This window comes from Cebus imitator, unplaced genomic scaffold (genome assembly GCF_001604975.1).
Source record: "Cebus imitator isolate Cc_AM_T3 unplaced genomic scaffold, Cebus_imitator-1.0 Scaffold722, whole genome shotgun sequence".
NCBI classification, from domain to species: Eukaryota; Metazoa; Chordata; class Mammalia; order Primates; family Cebidae; genus Cebus; species Cebus imitator.
This window is the reverse complement of record NW_016108037.1, coordinates 83,163-98,543: the sequence shown is the minus strand read 5'-3', so window position 1 is coordinate 98,543 and position 15,381 is coordinate 83,163. Positions and strand designations below refer to the sequence as shown.

At 51.8% G+C, this 15,381-nt stretch overlaps 1 protein-coding gene across 2 annotated transcripts in view; it reads right to left on the bottom strand.

Moving 5' to 3' along the window:
* Window positions 1-763: 763 nt before the first annotated feature.
* Window positions 764-15,381, bottom strand: part of IFT27 (intraflagellar transport 27) — a 24,266-nt gene continuing 9,648 nt past the window's right edge. Inside the window, exons 4-7 of one of the 2 annotated variants that reach the window (XM_037735083.1) lie at window positions 14,574-14,633; window positions 12,293-12,410; window positions 11,293-11,402; window positions 764-1,052 (exon numbers count right to left, since the gene is read on the bottom strand). In XM_037735083.1, coding sequence (XP_037591011.1) covers window positions 1,029-1,052; window positions 11,293-11,402; window positions 12,293-12,410; window positions 14,574-14,633 — 312 coding nt within the window. In that variant the 3' untranslated portion in view covers window positions 764-1,028. Of the gene's footprint in view, window positions 1,053-6,039; window positions 6,237-11,292; window positions 11,403-12,292; window positions 12,411-14,573; window positions 14,634-15,381 lie in introns of those variants that run through there. The other variant, XM_017519032.2, reaches the window with a different exon arrangement.

Sequence of the window (15,381 nt, the reverse complement as noted above, 5' to 3'; positions counted from 1 at the left end):
GTTTCTGACTTTTTTTTTTTTTTTTTGATTAAGCACCCATTATTTTCCTGTCATAAAAGAGCCATAGTTACTACAGATGATTTGGAAATCATTTATGTCGCACTGAACATGTACTATATATCATGCCTTCTAGAAGGAGGTTTTCTATATCTCAGTCCACTCACAACAATTGGTAAGGTTGGTGGTATTATTCCCATTTGATAAAGAAGAAAATTGAGGATCAGAGAGGGTCAGTGCCTTGTCCAAGGACACACAGCTGCAATCCTAATTCTACTCTTCTGATGTGAAGCCAGTGCTCTTACCTCTAGACCTTGGCTGTATCCAGAGTCTACAGGTGGTATCAGATGTAGTCCCCGCCCTCTAGATCGTGGCCCTGTCTTTGCTCTCCTTTTACCCCCATACAATTCTCTGGTCACGCCTCTCTGCCCACCCCCGCCCCCAACCTCCGGAACCAGTTATATAATGGCTTGGTGAAATTGCACTTTTTGGCCAGGAGCCATGGCTCACACCTGTAATTCCAGCACTTTGGGAAGCTGAGGCAGGTGGATCACGAAGACAGGAGTTTGAGACCAGCCTGGGCAAGATGGTGAAGCCCCGTCTCTACTAAGAATATGAAAATTAGCTGGGCGCAGTGGTGGGCGCCTATAATCCCAGTTACTTGGGAGGTTGAGGCAGGAGAATCGCTTGAACCCAGGAGGCTGAGATGGTACCACGGCACCCTAGCCAGGGCAACAGAGCAAGACTCCGTCTCAGAAAAAAAAATGCACTTTTCCCCTCAGATCACAGGTGAAACTCGAAAGCTGCCCATTCAATATTTTCTCCTGATGAGGCTTCCTAGTCTTCTTGCCTTTTTAGGATGGAAACAAACTCTTTGCTACTGTCCTCCTCATATCCATCAGCTCTGTTTCCTGGCAGCGCTGAAAAGTGAACGGGCATGGTATACATAAACATCATACTATGCACAGAGGGCTAGCCAGCCCGAGTTCTTAATCCTGGCTCCATCACTGACAGTTTGCAACCCGAAGAAGTCACTCTTTCGTTGTTTTCTCTGTCTGTAAAGTAAATAAAGGATAACACACTTTAAAAATCAATTGGTGTTCTGAACAAAAGGGATGGGTGTGTGAAACGAGGCCAACTCTAAGGGGCTGAAAGTACATTTTCCCAATTTTGGCTAACGCTGGAGGTGGTGAAGCCTTGTCCTACCTTACCCCTGGTCTCCATCAGCTTTGGGTCTCCTTACTGCCAGGCACCTCCTATCCCATTCCATCCTCGAATTCCTCCAGGCTGATCTTTCCGAAGCAAAAATCCAGGCGAGTCACTTCTGATAAAACCCTATAATGCCCCTCCCCTCCCTTCTGGAAAAAGTCCAACTCCTCTGCTCTGGGGACAAAGAGCTTCATGTTCTTGCCTCATCCTTGTCTCTGACCTCACCTGCTGGGCACCTTTCTCTCCCCAAACCCTACAATGCATGCAGTTCCCCAAGAGGGCCCCCAGCTTCGTGCCTCAGGGCCTTTGCATATGCTTCCCTTTGTCTGGAGTTCTCTTCCCTGGCTCACATCAGGTATTTCCCTGCAAGGTCCCTGGAAACCATCCCTAGGCAGCAGACCTGGAGCTCCTCCAGAGCACCTCCTCAGTCCTCCCTGATCTCCCGTGCAGGGCAGGACCCAGCACAGAGATGAATGCTGGAATGGGAAGCACAGGTGCAAAACCAAAGGCTTCCTTCCACATGTCCAGGGTGGGCACAAATTGTCCAGTAGAGGCAGCTTAGTGTAATGTTCAGTTCCCGTCCGGGTATCAGTTGAATCTGTGCTTCTTGCCACTCCAGTTTGGGCCAGAGAGATTTGAGTATTCTGTTTTAAAAAACACAACATTTTAGCACCCAAATGAATGCATCTTATTTATAGACACTGAAGCAGGTTGCCTCCTGCTCCCAACTCTCCTTCCAGAAGATGGTGTAACCAATGCAGTTTTCCCAGATATGGGAAACTACAGGGCTCCTCTCAGCAGAAACAGTGTTCAGGGAAAGCCGCCTGTCGGGCCGCTCCTACCCCATCCTCATCTGCATGGATGCGGCAGGGAAGGGCCTGCCTGTCATGTAGGCAGTGCTTTGGAACCGGGCAGCTGTTTCTGAACACCTACCCCAAACGCGACTGACCCCACCGCATGTCCACCCTCCCAGTCACCTGGGTTTCCCCACCCTCTGTGGTTGAATCAGGGGATGTCCAGAGTCAGCCAAAGATACTGCGGAATGGCAGCCCAGAGCCATGGAAGAGGACAAGAGGCCGGGTCCTGGGCCAAACCGCTCTTACAGAAGGCAGGAATCGTGGAGGACAACAAATAGACCCTTTCTCTGAGATCCCAAAGGAGATGGAGGGTCAGTTCTTCTACCCTCCCTCAGGATTTGAAAGATGAACCCTTTTTGGGTTTCACTGGAGTTTAGAAATCAAGTGTCGGCCCCTCTTTCTCCTTCGTGGATTGCAGGTGATTCTAGGGCAGGGTCGCATCTTGTGTCCATCCACACCTCCCACGCTCATTGGACTTTACTGAGGCCCAGTGCTGGGCACCAGGAAAAGAAAGAGGTCAAGCTCCACCTTTGAGGGGCCACTGGTGAACCAACCATGCCTAGAGGGTGCCAGGTGCTCTGACCCTCAAATCCTGCATAAACATCACCTTTGAAGTAAGGTCTTCCCGACCTCCCTGTTTAATACTGCAGCCCCTGCCCTGGCATGTCCTCTGTACCCCTCTGCTCTACTGCAGCCTAACAGACTGCAACATTTACCTGTTCAACTGGACACCTCTCTCACCACCCCCCTAGAATGTAAGCACCCTGAGGGGAGGCATTTTTGTGTTACTGACAAATCCCCAGGATGTAGAACAGGGTTTGGCACATAGCATTTGATTCAAGCATTCATTCAGCAAATGCCTTCATTCAGGAATAAAATCTGCAGATGTAGCCTGCGGTTTGTCAGTGTTTGCTCCTTGGGAGTGGGGTCTTTAGACAAGTAATTAATAGCCACTTGCTAGGTTCCCAAATAGTGCTGGGTACTATGAGGATATAAAAGCTCTGATGTCCGGCTGGGCACCGTGGCTCACGCCTGTAATCCCAGCACTTTGGGAGGCCGAGGTGGGCGGATCACCTGAGGTCAGGTGTTGGAGACCAACCTGGCCAACATGGCGAAACCCTGTCTCTACTAGAAATACAAATATTAGCTAGGCGTTGTGGCGCGTGTCTGTAACCCCAGCTACTTGGGAGGCTGAGGCAGGAGAATCACTTAAACCTGGGAGGCGGAGGTTTCAGTGAGCCAAGATTGCACCATTGTACTCCAGCCTGGGTGACAGAGTGAGACAAAAGCTCTGATGTCCATCCTCCACTGGCTTTTGAAATAGAATAGAAATTCCTCCCTCTGTGGCCCCGCCTACCTCACCTCCCTCTGCTTCCTCAGCGCACACCAGGCTGTCTTCCCTGGCCTTAGGTTCCCCCATGCTCCAAGCTTGTTCGTGCCTCAGGGCCTTTGCACTTGCTGACCTTGCTGCTGGACCTCAGCACAAACGTCCCTTCTTCTCACAGTCCTTCCTGTCCCCCCAACCCAGTTACCCCAGAAATCAACACCCATCACAGCTCTGTTTTGTCATCCACACTGTCTAAAATTATCTCCATCATTTATTTACTTGTAGAATCAGTTTACTGGAGAATCTCAAATCCATGGGCTCCAAAACAAAGCCATTTTACTTTTTCCCAATTACTTTATTTCACCAAGCTCTGCAGAGGCCCCTTCCTGCTGGGTCTTAACAGGCTGATCCCAACATGTTTCAGACTATCCTAGTCACTGAAAGGCAGACCAGGCCAGCTCAAAACTCCCAGTCTTTGTTCAAATCTCTTATCCAGAATAGTGGGGAGGGGAGCAAGATCTTTTATTCCTTTCTCCGAAGAAAAAAAAAGGGGGCCAGGGAGGAGCTGCGTGTCTTCTCCACAGGCCTCGTCTGGGTCTGGTTCCATCTGTTGTTATCCCTGTGGTGGGGGGTGCCTGATTGTTTTGGGGCTGAGCCTCGTCTGTTGCTGGGGTCGCCTCAGGAAGGGGCAGCCATATTCCCCTCCAGCCCTGCCAGTGGAAGAGGCCGCTGCTCTTTGCCTGGTGGGAAGCAGATTCCTTTTCAGTACCTGTCTGGCCACAGGACTCCCCTCCGTGTGGGTCCTTGTAGGAGCCCTCCGCGGAACACCTGTGTTGCCCTTCCAGACCGAGTCCTTGCTTTTCCTGGTGCTTCTCCCCAAGCCTCTCCCCATGGAACGCCCCACCAGAGAAGACCAGGCAGAGCTCCGGGACGTGTGCTGAGCTTCCCAAGGGTGCCCTCACCACATCCGGCTTGGGGGGCGGTGCCAGCCTCCTCTTCCTGGCAGCATCTTGTCTTGGGGGATCCTCTTGGGCCTCCTTCCCTTGGTGGGGGAAGGAGGTGCTGGGAGGGGCACCCACTCACCAACACCGTGGCCATCCTCGCTCCCTCTCTCTTGACCATTCCAGTCTTACACAGAAAGGGAGGAGTAGGGAGCCAGGGGAATGGGGATTCACAGCAGCAGGACCAATTCTACCGCCTCTACTAGGCCATGGGGAAGGGGCCCGGCCCTAAGCTTCCCTGATCTCTTTAGGAGGCGGTAACCAACTCTGGGCAGCCAGAAATGCCCCCGCTGTGGCCCTTTGGTTATGGTGAGACTTCCCTTATGGAAGATATGACATGAAACCAGCACCCTGGTGTTGCTAGTGCCTAGGAAAACACCTGGCACAGGGTAAGCCCTCGGTGACTACTTGCTGGAGGTGTGACGTGGTCACTACAGCGGCTTCATGTTGAGTAACAAGAAGAGAAGGGGGGCCGGAGAGCCTGACCCTGGCTGACACCGTGTGCCCGGGTGCCCTGCACACCCCTTACTTCACTTCTTACAGTGACCTGAGAGGCAGCCTAACCCCCACCCGCTCCCGGCCAAGCTCGGGAGGAGGCAGAAGAGGCTAGCGGCTGGGAGCTAGGCTTTGGTGTCCATGATCCTGGCTCGGCCGCCCCTTGGCTACGTGTCTTAGTTCTCTGACTCCAGCTCCTCATTTGTAGAAGGGGGATGGTAAGACTGCACTGTAAGGACTGAATTAACGAATATATATAACACGTGCTTAGTTCATGTAGAGACATGGCAGGTCGTAAACAGGAACCAAGGCAATTTCCATTATCGCCAGGATAGAGCCAGGTTGGTTCACCCCGAGGCTGGTGCTCTCTGCACAACATCCCTCCCTCCTCTGGAGGGGGAGTGATGGAGTCCTCTGGGGCACAGGGGCTGAAAGCCGAGACCCCCACGGGAGGGTGACAGGGAAGGCCTGAGACGCCAGACCTTGGCCGGCAGCCTGATGTAAAAGGCAATGAAGCACCTTGTGGGTCTTCAATCAGGGGAGTGAGAGGATGAAAGTGGTGTTTTAGAAGATTAATCTGGCAGCAGTAACAGGATGGAGAACAGTGGAGCTCAGTGCAAACGACGACGCCGCCGGCTGCCCAGCTCCCCCAGCAAAGCGGGAGCCTCGGGCCCCTGCGCTCCCAGCAGCTGGATAGGCCAGGCCTCCACCAAGAGACAGGCACCAAGGGAGGCCGGCAGAGGGCACTGTTCTCCCGGTGACAGGAGCCATCTCCAGGGAGGTCTGGCGTCTGGCTAGCCAGGAGCTGGCAGCAAAACAGACTCAGAATGAGGAGGGCGCTGGCATCCCTGTCTCAGCCTGGGGACAGCTGTGGGAAACCGTACGCAAATGCTGGGCCAGGCCCTTTCAAAACCCCCTGCGGGCTCTGCTTTTGCAGCGGAGGCCCTTTAGGGAGCCAGTGCGACCTGCTGCGCAGAGCCGGCAGGACCACTCCCACGGGCAAGGTGATGGCCCAAAGCACCAGCCTTGCAGAAGGGAGGGCCAGGGTTCTGAGTGGGGCTCCCGGCTCTCTGGAACTGGCAACGACGCCGCGGCCAAAGTGCACAGTGAAGCTAGGGCCACCCTGGCCAAGGGCGGAAGGAGCTGCTGCTTCTACATTTTCTCTAATTTTATTTAAAGGCGTCATTATATATTAAAAGTGCAGAGGTAATTCTATCTTCTCTGGTCACACGGCACGGTCCGCTGTAGCCTTTACACCAGTGCCTGGAAAACCTCCATCTTCTCCCGGTACAGCTGGTGGAACTGCTTGGCCAGGCAGCGGAAAGGGGCTTCAAAGTTTTCCATCTCCTTCTGGAAAGACAGTGTGAAAAGTTGACTGTGTTACTTACAGAAGGGTCAGCGGGCCAGCACTCACTCCGTGCTTCCCTCATTCAGGGGCTACCCACTTTCCGCCTCATTTCATCTTCACACCTGTTGGGGTAGCCACTCTCATGATGCCAATTTTACAAGAAGGAAACTCAGATGGATTCAGGAGACTCAGAGATGAAGGTACCTTGCAGGAAACCACAACCCTTGTGAATGGCGGAGCTGGGGCCTGAACCCGCATCTGTGTCTACAGAGCCTGTGCTTTTAGTTGGAATCACTGTACGTGTGATGAGATGTGAACATGAGACCTTTCTCACTTAGTTTTCACTGAGGCTCCAAAGGCCAAAGCAAAATACCAGACGATCAGGAGCCCCTCGTCCCGAAGAAGAGCTAGACAGCAGGGGGCACCCTCTTCCCAGGCTGGTGCTGGACCGGCCTTGGGAGAAATCCAGGTGAGGCTGCGGCTGGCTGCCAGTGGGACGGCCTCGCCACCTCCCCCATCAAACTAAACAGCCACAGCTGTACTTCCCTGGACCAGCGGGGCCAAGTGGGGCCAGCTGGAGCTTTCTTAAGGGGCTCAGCTGGGACCACCTCTGGGAGGGTGATGGGTCCCAATAAGAACAAACAGCCCGGAACTGAGGCTGCAGGAGGGGTGGAGGGAAACCACCTGTGAGAAGCAGCATGCAGGTGACACGGTGCCACTGATGGGGAGAGGGGCATCTCAGAGGTGCCCACGAGGCACCAGCTGGACCCACCCGGCAGGTATGGAGTGGGCCATGACAGACCCCAATAAACACACCACGCTGCTTGCTCCAGTCTCCCTCCCGAAGCCTGTGAGAGCAGGTGCGGCTTTAAATCAAGTTCAGAATTTTGACAGTCATCCAGGGCGGGGCACTTTAATAACTGAAATAATGAATATTTTTGTGACTAAAGGAGCCCCAAAGAATTTCTGTTATCTGAGAGAGAAAAGAGAAGTTGAGGAACCTGCGCTGGATTTTATCTTGGGGGAGGAAAAAAATGGGCGCCTCCGGGGTATGAGGGGACAGGCTGGAGGGGAAGGAAACAGCGCCCTCTCAGCCGCTCTCGCTCTGTGGGTGCCTGGGTGCAGTAAAAAAAACCAAACTTTTCTTTGAGAAAAAGTTGGCAGAAAAAGGAATGTACTACTTTCAAGACAGCAGCTCCAGCTATGAATGCACTAAGGACCTGTTTTGAAACGTTCCCGGGCAGCTGGCAAAAATGCAACCTTGAGAAGAGGCCGAGAAATATCCCCAATGAAACAGAAGGGTTTCCAAACCGAAGACCGTTGCAGAAGGCGTCAAGCTCAGTGCCTCCGCGTCACAGATGAGTAGCGTGGGGCCCAGTGGGTTGGTGCAGGGCCCAGCCCAACATCCAGATTCTCCAATTTGGGAAGAGCTGCCTTTTCTCGAGGCCAGCTGGGATAAGAAAAATGTGCAGAGGAAACCAGGTCCCATGGAGAAGGTCACCTGGACTTTCTAGCAAGGGAAAGCTAAGCAAGGAAAACAGCTGGCCAAGAGGAAGAGAGGTGGCAGTGCTGAGAGCACTGAGGAGACAGTGGACAGTTTGGGGACAAGACGGGCACTGACAGTATGCTCCCAACAGCCAAGGACTTGAAGGCCGTCACCCTCCAGTGGACACAGAGCAAGAATTCAGTGCCTCCCGCCGGCACCGCTGGTTGCGCAGAGCATAACGTGCCAGGCAATGCCAATATCGGGGTCGAACACTGCATCCTTCAAAATTAGAGGTAAGAATCGAATGGAAAAAGAATGAGGCCTACATAGCACCCGCATGGGGATTTCTAAATGGGTTCGAAAGCACTCCAAAATGCAAGCTTGGGAGAACTCAACAGAAAATGGAAGGAATTCAATGCAGGTGAGCCTCAATAGACACCATGGAGTGCTTCTGAAATAGATGGAAATTGAACTATTTTCCAAGTACTTTAAGAGGGTTGCCAATGACAGGAATCCTTTTGTCTGATGGCTAACCACCCTCTCCCTTACAGAGTCGGCACACCTGTGGAGGAGGTCCGTTTAGCGTGAAGGATTCTCAGGGCAGGTCCAGGCTGGCGTTGAGTCTGGCCCAGAATTCTGTTCTGCAGAGTCCCGAAGCAAGCTCTGAGGGTGGCCAGGGTAACCCTCCTAGAAAACGCAAGTCTTCCAGCTGGACAGGCCTGACTTCTAGTCCCGTTTCTAGCTCTTGTTTAACTTTGCGACCAGGGCAAAGCTACCTACACAACCTTTCCGAGTCTCTCTGTCATCTGTATAACAAGGACAGGCGTGTTACCTTGTAGGACTGTTATGAAGCCTAAAGAAATAATGTGTGCAAAACGGCACACAGTAGGCCTTCAACAAACGTTACTTCCCACTCCCTGCTTGGCTGGGAGGGCAGTGATCGCCATGGATCGTTTGTGCACTTGTTTGTATTTAATTTTGTCCAACTCCTTAGAGCGATGAACAATATTTTTAAATATTTTAACTTCTGTTTGAAGAAATGCTTTTTGGTTTTGTTTTTTTTTTGGCCTGAAATTTTCAAATATTGAAGAGTGTTCGAAAGTCAAAGAACCGTGTAGGGAACTCCTTTAGGTTGGCAGGATGGTCACTGTGGCGTTTAGGCAGAAGAGAGGAGGAGATGGGCATGGCTGTGTCTCAGGCTGCATTTGGTTATATTTCCTTTTTAATTACAGCTTTCTTAACCGAGCTGCCAGTGGTGCTTCTGTGAGCCTCAACTCAGGCGGGACTCGTTAACTTGCACAGATAATAGCACATGCTTACTGCAGCCTCTTCAAGAATAATTTACACCCGCCCACTTCACCTGAACAGAGTTTAAACACGGAGACCACTGGCCTTTGGTGACTCATGTTTTGGAAGTGGAGGTGGGTTTTAATTTCTGAGTTCTATCAAGCGTGCCAGGGGATGTGGGATATTGGGGTGTGGGGACAATTTCACAAACGAATGGAGGAAGGGGGAATACTGAAATCCTGTTTGCTAGGGGCACTTCCACTTACTGCTTTGCGCCAAGGTGAGCTGCAGAAAAGATGAGGAACCCTCTATACAGGAAAAGCTCACTGATTGAAGCTTCATTAATTTAGCATTTGTGATAAATTGCACCAGAGGCAAGGGTGATATTAACTCTGCACGAGCCAGGAATACAAGGATTTAGTAATAACAGTCTAAACAAGATTACTAGGGGCAATGTTTATACCTGAAGAAGGCTGACATCTGCGTGTTAACCAGGCACCAGACTTTGTGACCCGTGTTTCACGTGCACCGTACTACCTGGTTCTCATATTTAGGAGAAGGGATGTATTTGATTACCCTCATTTTACAAGCCTGAGGCACCAGTAGGTTAAATAACACATCCAGGAACCCACAGCTAGTTCTGCTCCTCAAAATGGGAGGTCAGGGCGCCCGCCTTTAGCACTGTGCTTTTCCTAAGGAAGCATCGTGCTTTGGGGGTTTTTACAAGCTCGGACAGCAGCGTTGGGGTTATTACTTGTGGGGGTCTGTCTTGTAGACTCTGACTCAGCACTGGTTGAATCAAGCACACTGACACACAGACACGATGCTTGCTAGTTCGCCTGAGGGTCCTGGTGGCCTACAGGCATTCTGGAGAGTTCTGTAAACAGCTGCAACTGCTGGCCGTTCTCAGCTAGTGAGACTTGCACTTATTGATGAAAGTTTAATTGACGGAGGTTTGAGTTAACATACCAGTAGAGAAAGTTAACTTCCTTCTGAGAGGGCTGTTTGGCTTAAAGGTTAGTTTTAAGATTACATGAGTAAACAAGTTAGGTCAGCTCTTTTACATACTTTAGCCATCTGCTTTACTTGCTAACTAAATGTAAGGGGATTTGGGCTGCTTTTAGACGAAACTTTTACCGAAAGTATAAAAAAACTTTTAGGCCTTCCAGAAGGGTTTGAGACTATATTCTGAAACTTTTTCTACTAGTTTTCCTTTGATACTTTTGCTGCTTCCCACACAGCAGCACTGGTGAAGGTTCTTAGGAGCAACAGCAGAAGTGCCTAGAGCCAAGGTCTAGTTTGAGCAGAAGATGACCTCCAGAATATTAACCAGCCCATGGTTCTTTTGAGGGCCACAGAATCAGGTCTAAAGGCCACAAGGTGAGGTCCAAGTTATGACCATGCCTGTGCCAGGCCTGGGTGGTCTGCCCAGCTAGCAACCCTGGCGCAGGGCCCTGTGACCCACACCTGGGCCCCTGCTGGCTCTGAGATGGATGTTCGCGGCCACTCCTGCCCCTGCAGGACAGATCACCACTTTATGCCCTTCCTAGTGGAGTCTCATGTGACATGTCTGATTGGTGCGGCCTGGGTCACATGCCTGCGTCTTGGCTTCAGGGAGGCTGGGACTTTAAAACTCCCAAACAGAGGAAGCAGGTTCCTAGGTGCTGGACAGATAAAATCAGCATATATTAGCCTGGTGCAAAAGGAATTGAGGTTTTTGCCATTAAAAGTGTACTGAAGATGCTGGTAACACATAACTTGCTTTTTCTCCTTAACAAGGTCTTCTGCTCTTTGTGGCCTGGAGTCACCCTGGGGCCGCACCGATGGGAATTAGAGACCATTAGTCCTAGTCCTGGCTCCGCCCTTCACTAATCATGTGACTTTGGACACATCGAGCTCTTCAACATGGGAATGGAAACTGTGGGGCCAACTTCTGGCTCACAGGACTGATTCTGAGGCCACATGAAACAATGTTCCAACATCTAAGCCCATAATATCACGTGGAAGCGTCAAGGGTCATGCCCACCACATGCAGCACACTTGTATTTCTTACTAGGTGAGATCCAACTTTTCCCAGGGTTGGCTAGCTCATCTGCCTTAGTGCTATGTCTGAGTGGCTACTGCTATATTGAGAAAAGATCCTAGGCTAAGAATGTAAACATCACTTCCAAATGAGACTCTGCATATGGTGGAATAACAGCTCCCTGCACGTGAGGTCATGGGAAAGACCGCTGCCAGCAGAGGCCCACTCCAGACTTGGCTACAAGGCAAGCGGAGCTACTCACCACGGATGTTTCAAAACATTCCAAGCCCTGGCCCAGCGCCCACGCCCGGGCCTCGGCGGAGTCCACTGCTCGTCTGCCGGCCAGGTCTGTCTTGTTCCCAACTAGAACACCTACTCAAAAGAAGCAACCAAAATATGGCACTTTACTGTTACAGGCTGGAAGGACAGTGAGAGGAGAGATACGAGCACTATTTTTGAGGGGTGGAAACCGTCCTGACAGCCGCCTGACTATGGTGGTGATCCCCACAGGGAAAGCTGGGGGTCTCTCGTGCTGGCCCCAAAAAGACCAGTGGGCTTTGCTTTTCATGCACAGCTTCTGCCAGGTCTCTTTTTCTAGACCTCATGTGTATCTGTCTCCCTTGCCTCCTCAAAAGGCTGCAAAGGCGTGAAGGCGAGGGCCAAATTGATGTGCGCCTTTGTAATAATTCCTAGCGCATGCAGCAAACTGTAAATTAGTCATTAATACTAATCTAAGGACCCGACTCAGAGTCAGGGATTCAGAGGTAATTTAGTTCAGCTCCCAGCTGCATCAGCTGCAGCTAATTTTTTAGCCTGTCTCTGGAGATCACTTTCCCAGTCTATAATGAGGAGAATTTGTTGATCTCACATAGGGATGGAAAATAAACTGATTTAAAGCATTCAGAAGTGACAACGGGACCTGAATGTTTACTTGTACCCCACATACAAGAGACAATGAGGAACTCTTCCCTGGGGTTAGCTTTCTGGAATTAACAACTGATATGACAGCACCCTCCCCTGACTGAGTCTCCCCAGAGCCCTTCAAGGTGGTGTCCTCATTCCCATTTCCTGGACTGGGAGAGGTGTGGAAACTCACCATGGCTGGCATGGCTGCTAAGCAGCAGGGCCAGTGTATGCCCTCGGCCATCAGAGTCAAAGCCCAGGGTCCCTTCTCCACCCACAGCTACCTCTGCAATGCCCTAGTGTTCTTGAACCGAAGGACAGAGAGGCTGGTGGGAAACATGGGTGTCTGCAGCTCCCACCTGGGAGACAGATGCCTGGAACCTGTGACCGAGCCTTCTCCAGCCACTTGCTGCAGTTGTTGAAGGACTGTTCATTGGTCACATCATAGACGAGACATAAGAGGTTGGGACTCTCCCACTGTGCAAGAGGGACAGGATGGGCATGTGTCAGTAACAGAAAAAGCGACTTCAGGGCTGGGAGATAATCTGGCCTTCCAAGGGAAAGGATACGGGGGGCAGAGGGAAATGAAAAACTATAAAGGGGATGGGAGTCAGAAAACAGCCACACCCACAGAAGTCAAACAATTCCCCCACAGGAATGAATGGGAGGGCCATGTTCGGTGGCAGGAGGCAGGGGCGGTGCCGTGGAGGACGACAGCTCATGTCTGGGCCAGGCTCTGCTGGGCACTTCTGTGCATCACTGTGAAACCTCCCAACTCGGCAGAGTCAGCCTGAATATTCCCACTTTGTAGCTGAAGAAACCCAATCCAGGGAGGGTAAATGACTTGTCCAGGCCAGAGCGGCTTTAAAAACGACACCGATGACAGAGATGGGGGACAGGGGAGTTCTTCTCTACCCAGAAATCTGCTTTCACCTGCTGCCAGCCTCATTCATTCATTCATTCATTCATTCTCCCGCTCATTCTGATTGAGAGCCCACCACCATGTAAGTTACATGTTTGTGCTTTGCAGCCCTGAAAGTAGATTCTTTCTTCATCAGCCAGCCTTGGAAGCTGTTTGCTTGCATCTTCTTAATAAGGGCTGGCTGTTTAAAATGCAGAGGGCACTTTCTGCTTCTCCTGCCACGTCTGCATCAGCCTAATGCAAACCACACTGACAAGTGGACAGGGCTCCATGACCCAATTAAGAGCCAAGGCCACACTCTCAGGAGTTGTCGCCTTCAGGGGCTGCTCAGAGTCCCAGGACGTCCTGCTCCTGGACATAGGATGGCCCTGTACAGGCTGTGGGTGTGCGCCCTGGTGCTCGTGACTCTTGGTCATGCCCTGGTTTCTGGATCCCCCGACCTTGCACCATTAGGATTTGGTTTATTTCTGGGGTGTCAGTAACCTCCCAGGGGACAGAGGAGAATCCCTTTCCCTACAGATTGGATTCCCTTTCGAATCCTTGGAAGGCCAGCCCAGAGTCCACTCTGGAGGGCTCCTCCTCATCCTACAAGGCTGTGCTGGCTCCTGGCAGTGTCTGGGATGGGAGGACCGTACACTACACTGATGAACCTTTCATTCCACAGATTCAGTCTTGAACTTCTGCTAGAACACTGAGCTCTGCTACATGCAAGCAGGAGACACCTCAGCATGGTTTTAACTCAGGAAACCCTCCTTCATCCAGGCTTCGGTGAAGGGGGTCCTGGAGAGGTCTGGCATCAAGCAAAAGCCAGAGCAGGTGAGCCAGGAGTCAGGGCCAGCTGGAGGGAGGGTGTGAGCCGATGGCTCACATGGCCCGGATTTGCCCAAATACATTGTCCTTTCTGCCAGGCATGGCAGCCCAGTGCCAGGCCACGCACATGGTAGGCAATTGGGGTAAACATCACGAACCAGTGCATGAAGCCACCCTGCATGAAATCACTGTCATTAGATCTGCTTCTCTTAGACGGCAAAGAAAAGGGGGCAGAAAAGTTTCCATTAAAATGTGGCTGTTCTTGGAAAGGCAGGGGAGGGCTCTGGAGAACTCAAACCCTCTAATTAGCTCACTGGCCCAGATCAGTGGAGACTGTTACCACCGAAGGTAGAGCGAGCGGATCCCGCGGGGCTGGCAGGACAGGGGTGAGCGGCGCATGGTGAGCCCTGGGCGGCAGCGGGGGCATGTCCCGCAGCAAACCCCAGTGGAACGGCCCTGTGGAAGTCCCGGTCCCCGCTCCGGGGGTGGCCAAGAAAGTGAGCCTCATCATAGGCTAAGGGCTCTACGGCACTCCCCAGAGGGGCAGGAGGCAGTTGGTACTGTCCTGGGAGGTAGGGGACACCATCTGCAAGGGCACCATCAGGAGGGGGTTGCTCAAAAGAAGGGAGGTCCCACAGGGGGAGGGCTGCAAGGACCGAGCCGCAGGGCTCTTCGCCTGTTGGCTCCTGGCCACCCCAGAGCTACGGCCCGGGCAGTCACACACATCAGCCATTCCCTTCTTGCCAAGTAGCCACGAGTCCCGGGCTGGGAGGAATGCTCCTTAAAGAATTTTGCCATGGGAACTTCGTGACAGCACAGTGCAGTGAAATTGCTGTGTGAGCACTCTCAGGGGCAAACGTTTTGGCAGGAGGTGGTAGTGGTCAGGAAAAAGACCACGTGTTACTTGCCAATTTATCCAGCATTTCCGAAAACAGCTCCTTGCCGGCAGAGTCAAAAATGAAGAGTTCCTACAATCAGAAAAGCAAAAGTCTTCCATGGAAAAACCACAGGCTATGTACAAGTCACCAGCACCTCTCTCAGCTCACCCCGGACTTGTCTTAGGGTGAAATACAGGTACCCACATTTTCATACAGGCTCTGTCTTTTCTCCCAGGCACGAGAGAAGACGGTGGGGAAAGGAGCGAACTGCAGATTCTTAGGCAGTACAACGGGTTCTCGCACCAACCAGCACTTTCTGTACAGAGTCTCACCTCTCCTAACCCTGAGTGCAAAGATCCCAGGAACAGGCTGACTTCCCACCTGGCAGAACAGAATGCTAAACAGGCCGACAAGCGCTCTGCTTTCCAAAAGGTCACTCTGCACTTTGTTAACCAAATTGATTTTCAAATCTTAGAACATTTCTTTCTAAAGGAGGTCACTCAGTAGGCCTGGGGAAGGTGTTTAAAGTAGGACATTCTGCCACCCTTCTGGGATGGCTAAGGTGTGATGTGGAGGGTGTGGGATGACCTTTCCTGCCCTGTCCAAACCTTCCCCCGCCCAGGTGAGAGTCCCCAGTGCTGCTCCCCTAGGAAATCCCCCCTTGGCAACTCCCCAAGCTCCCTCCTGGCACTGGGTATTCCTGGGGCCTCTGACCCCCGGCATATGCCGTCTGAACATCAGTGCCATGGTCTGTTTTGTGTATTGGTTATCTGTGCATCCATCTTACCTTTGTCTATAACAGAAGTACTTATACTGGTTTTTTTTTTTTTTTTTTTTT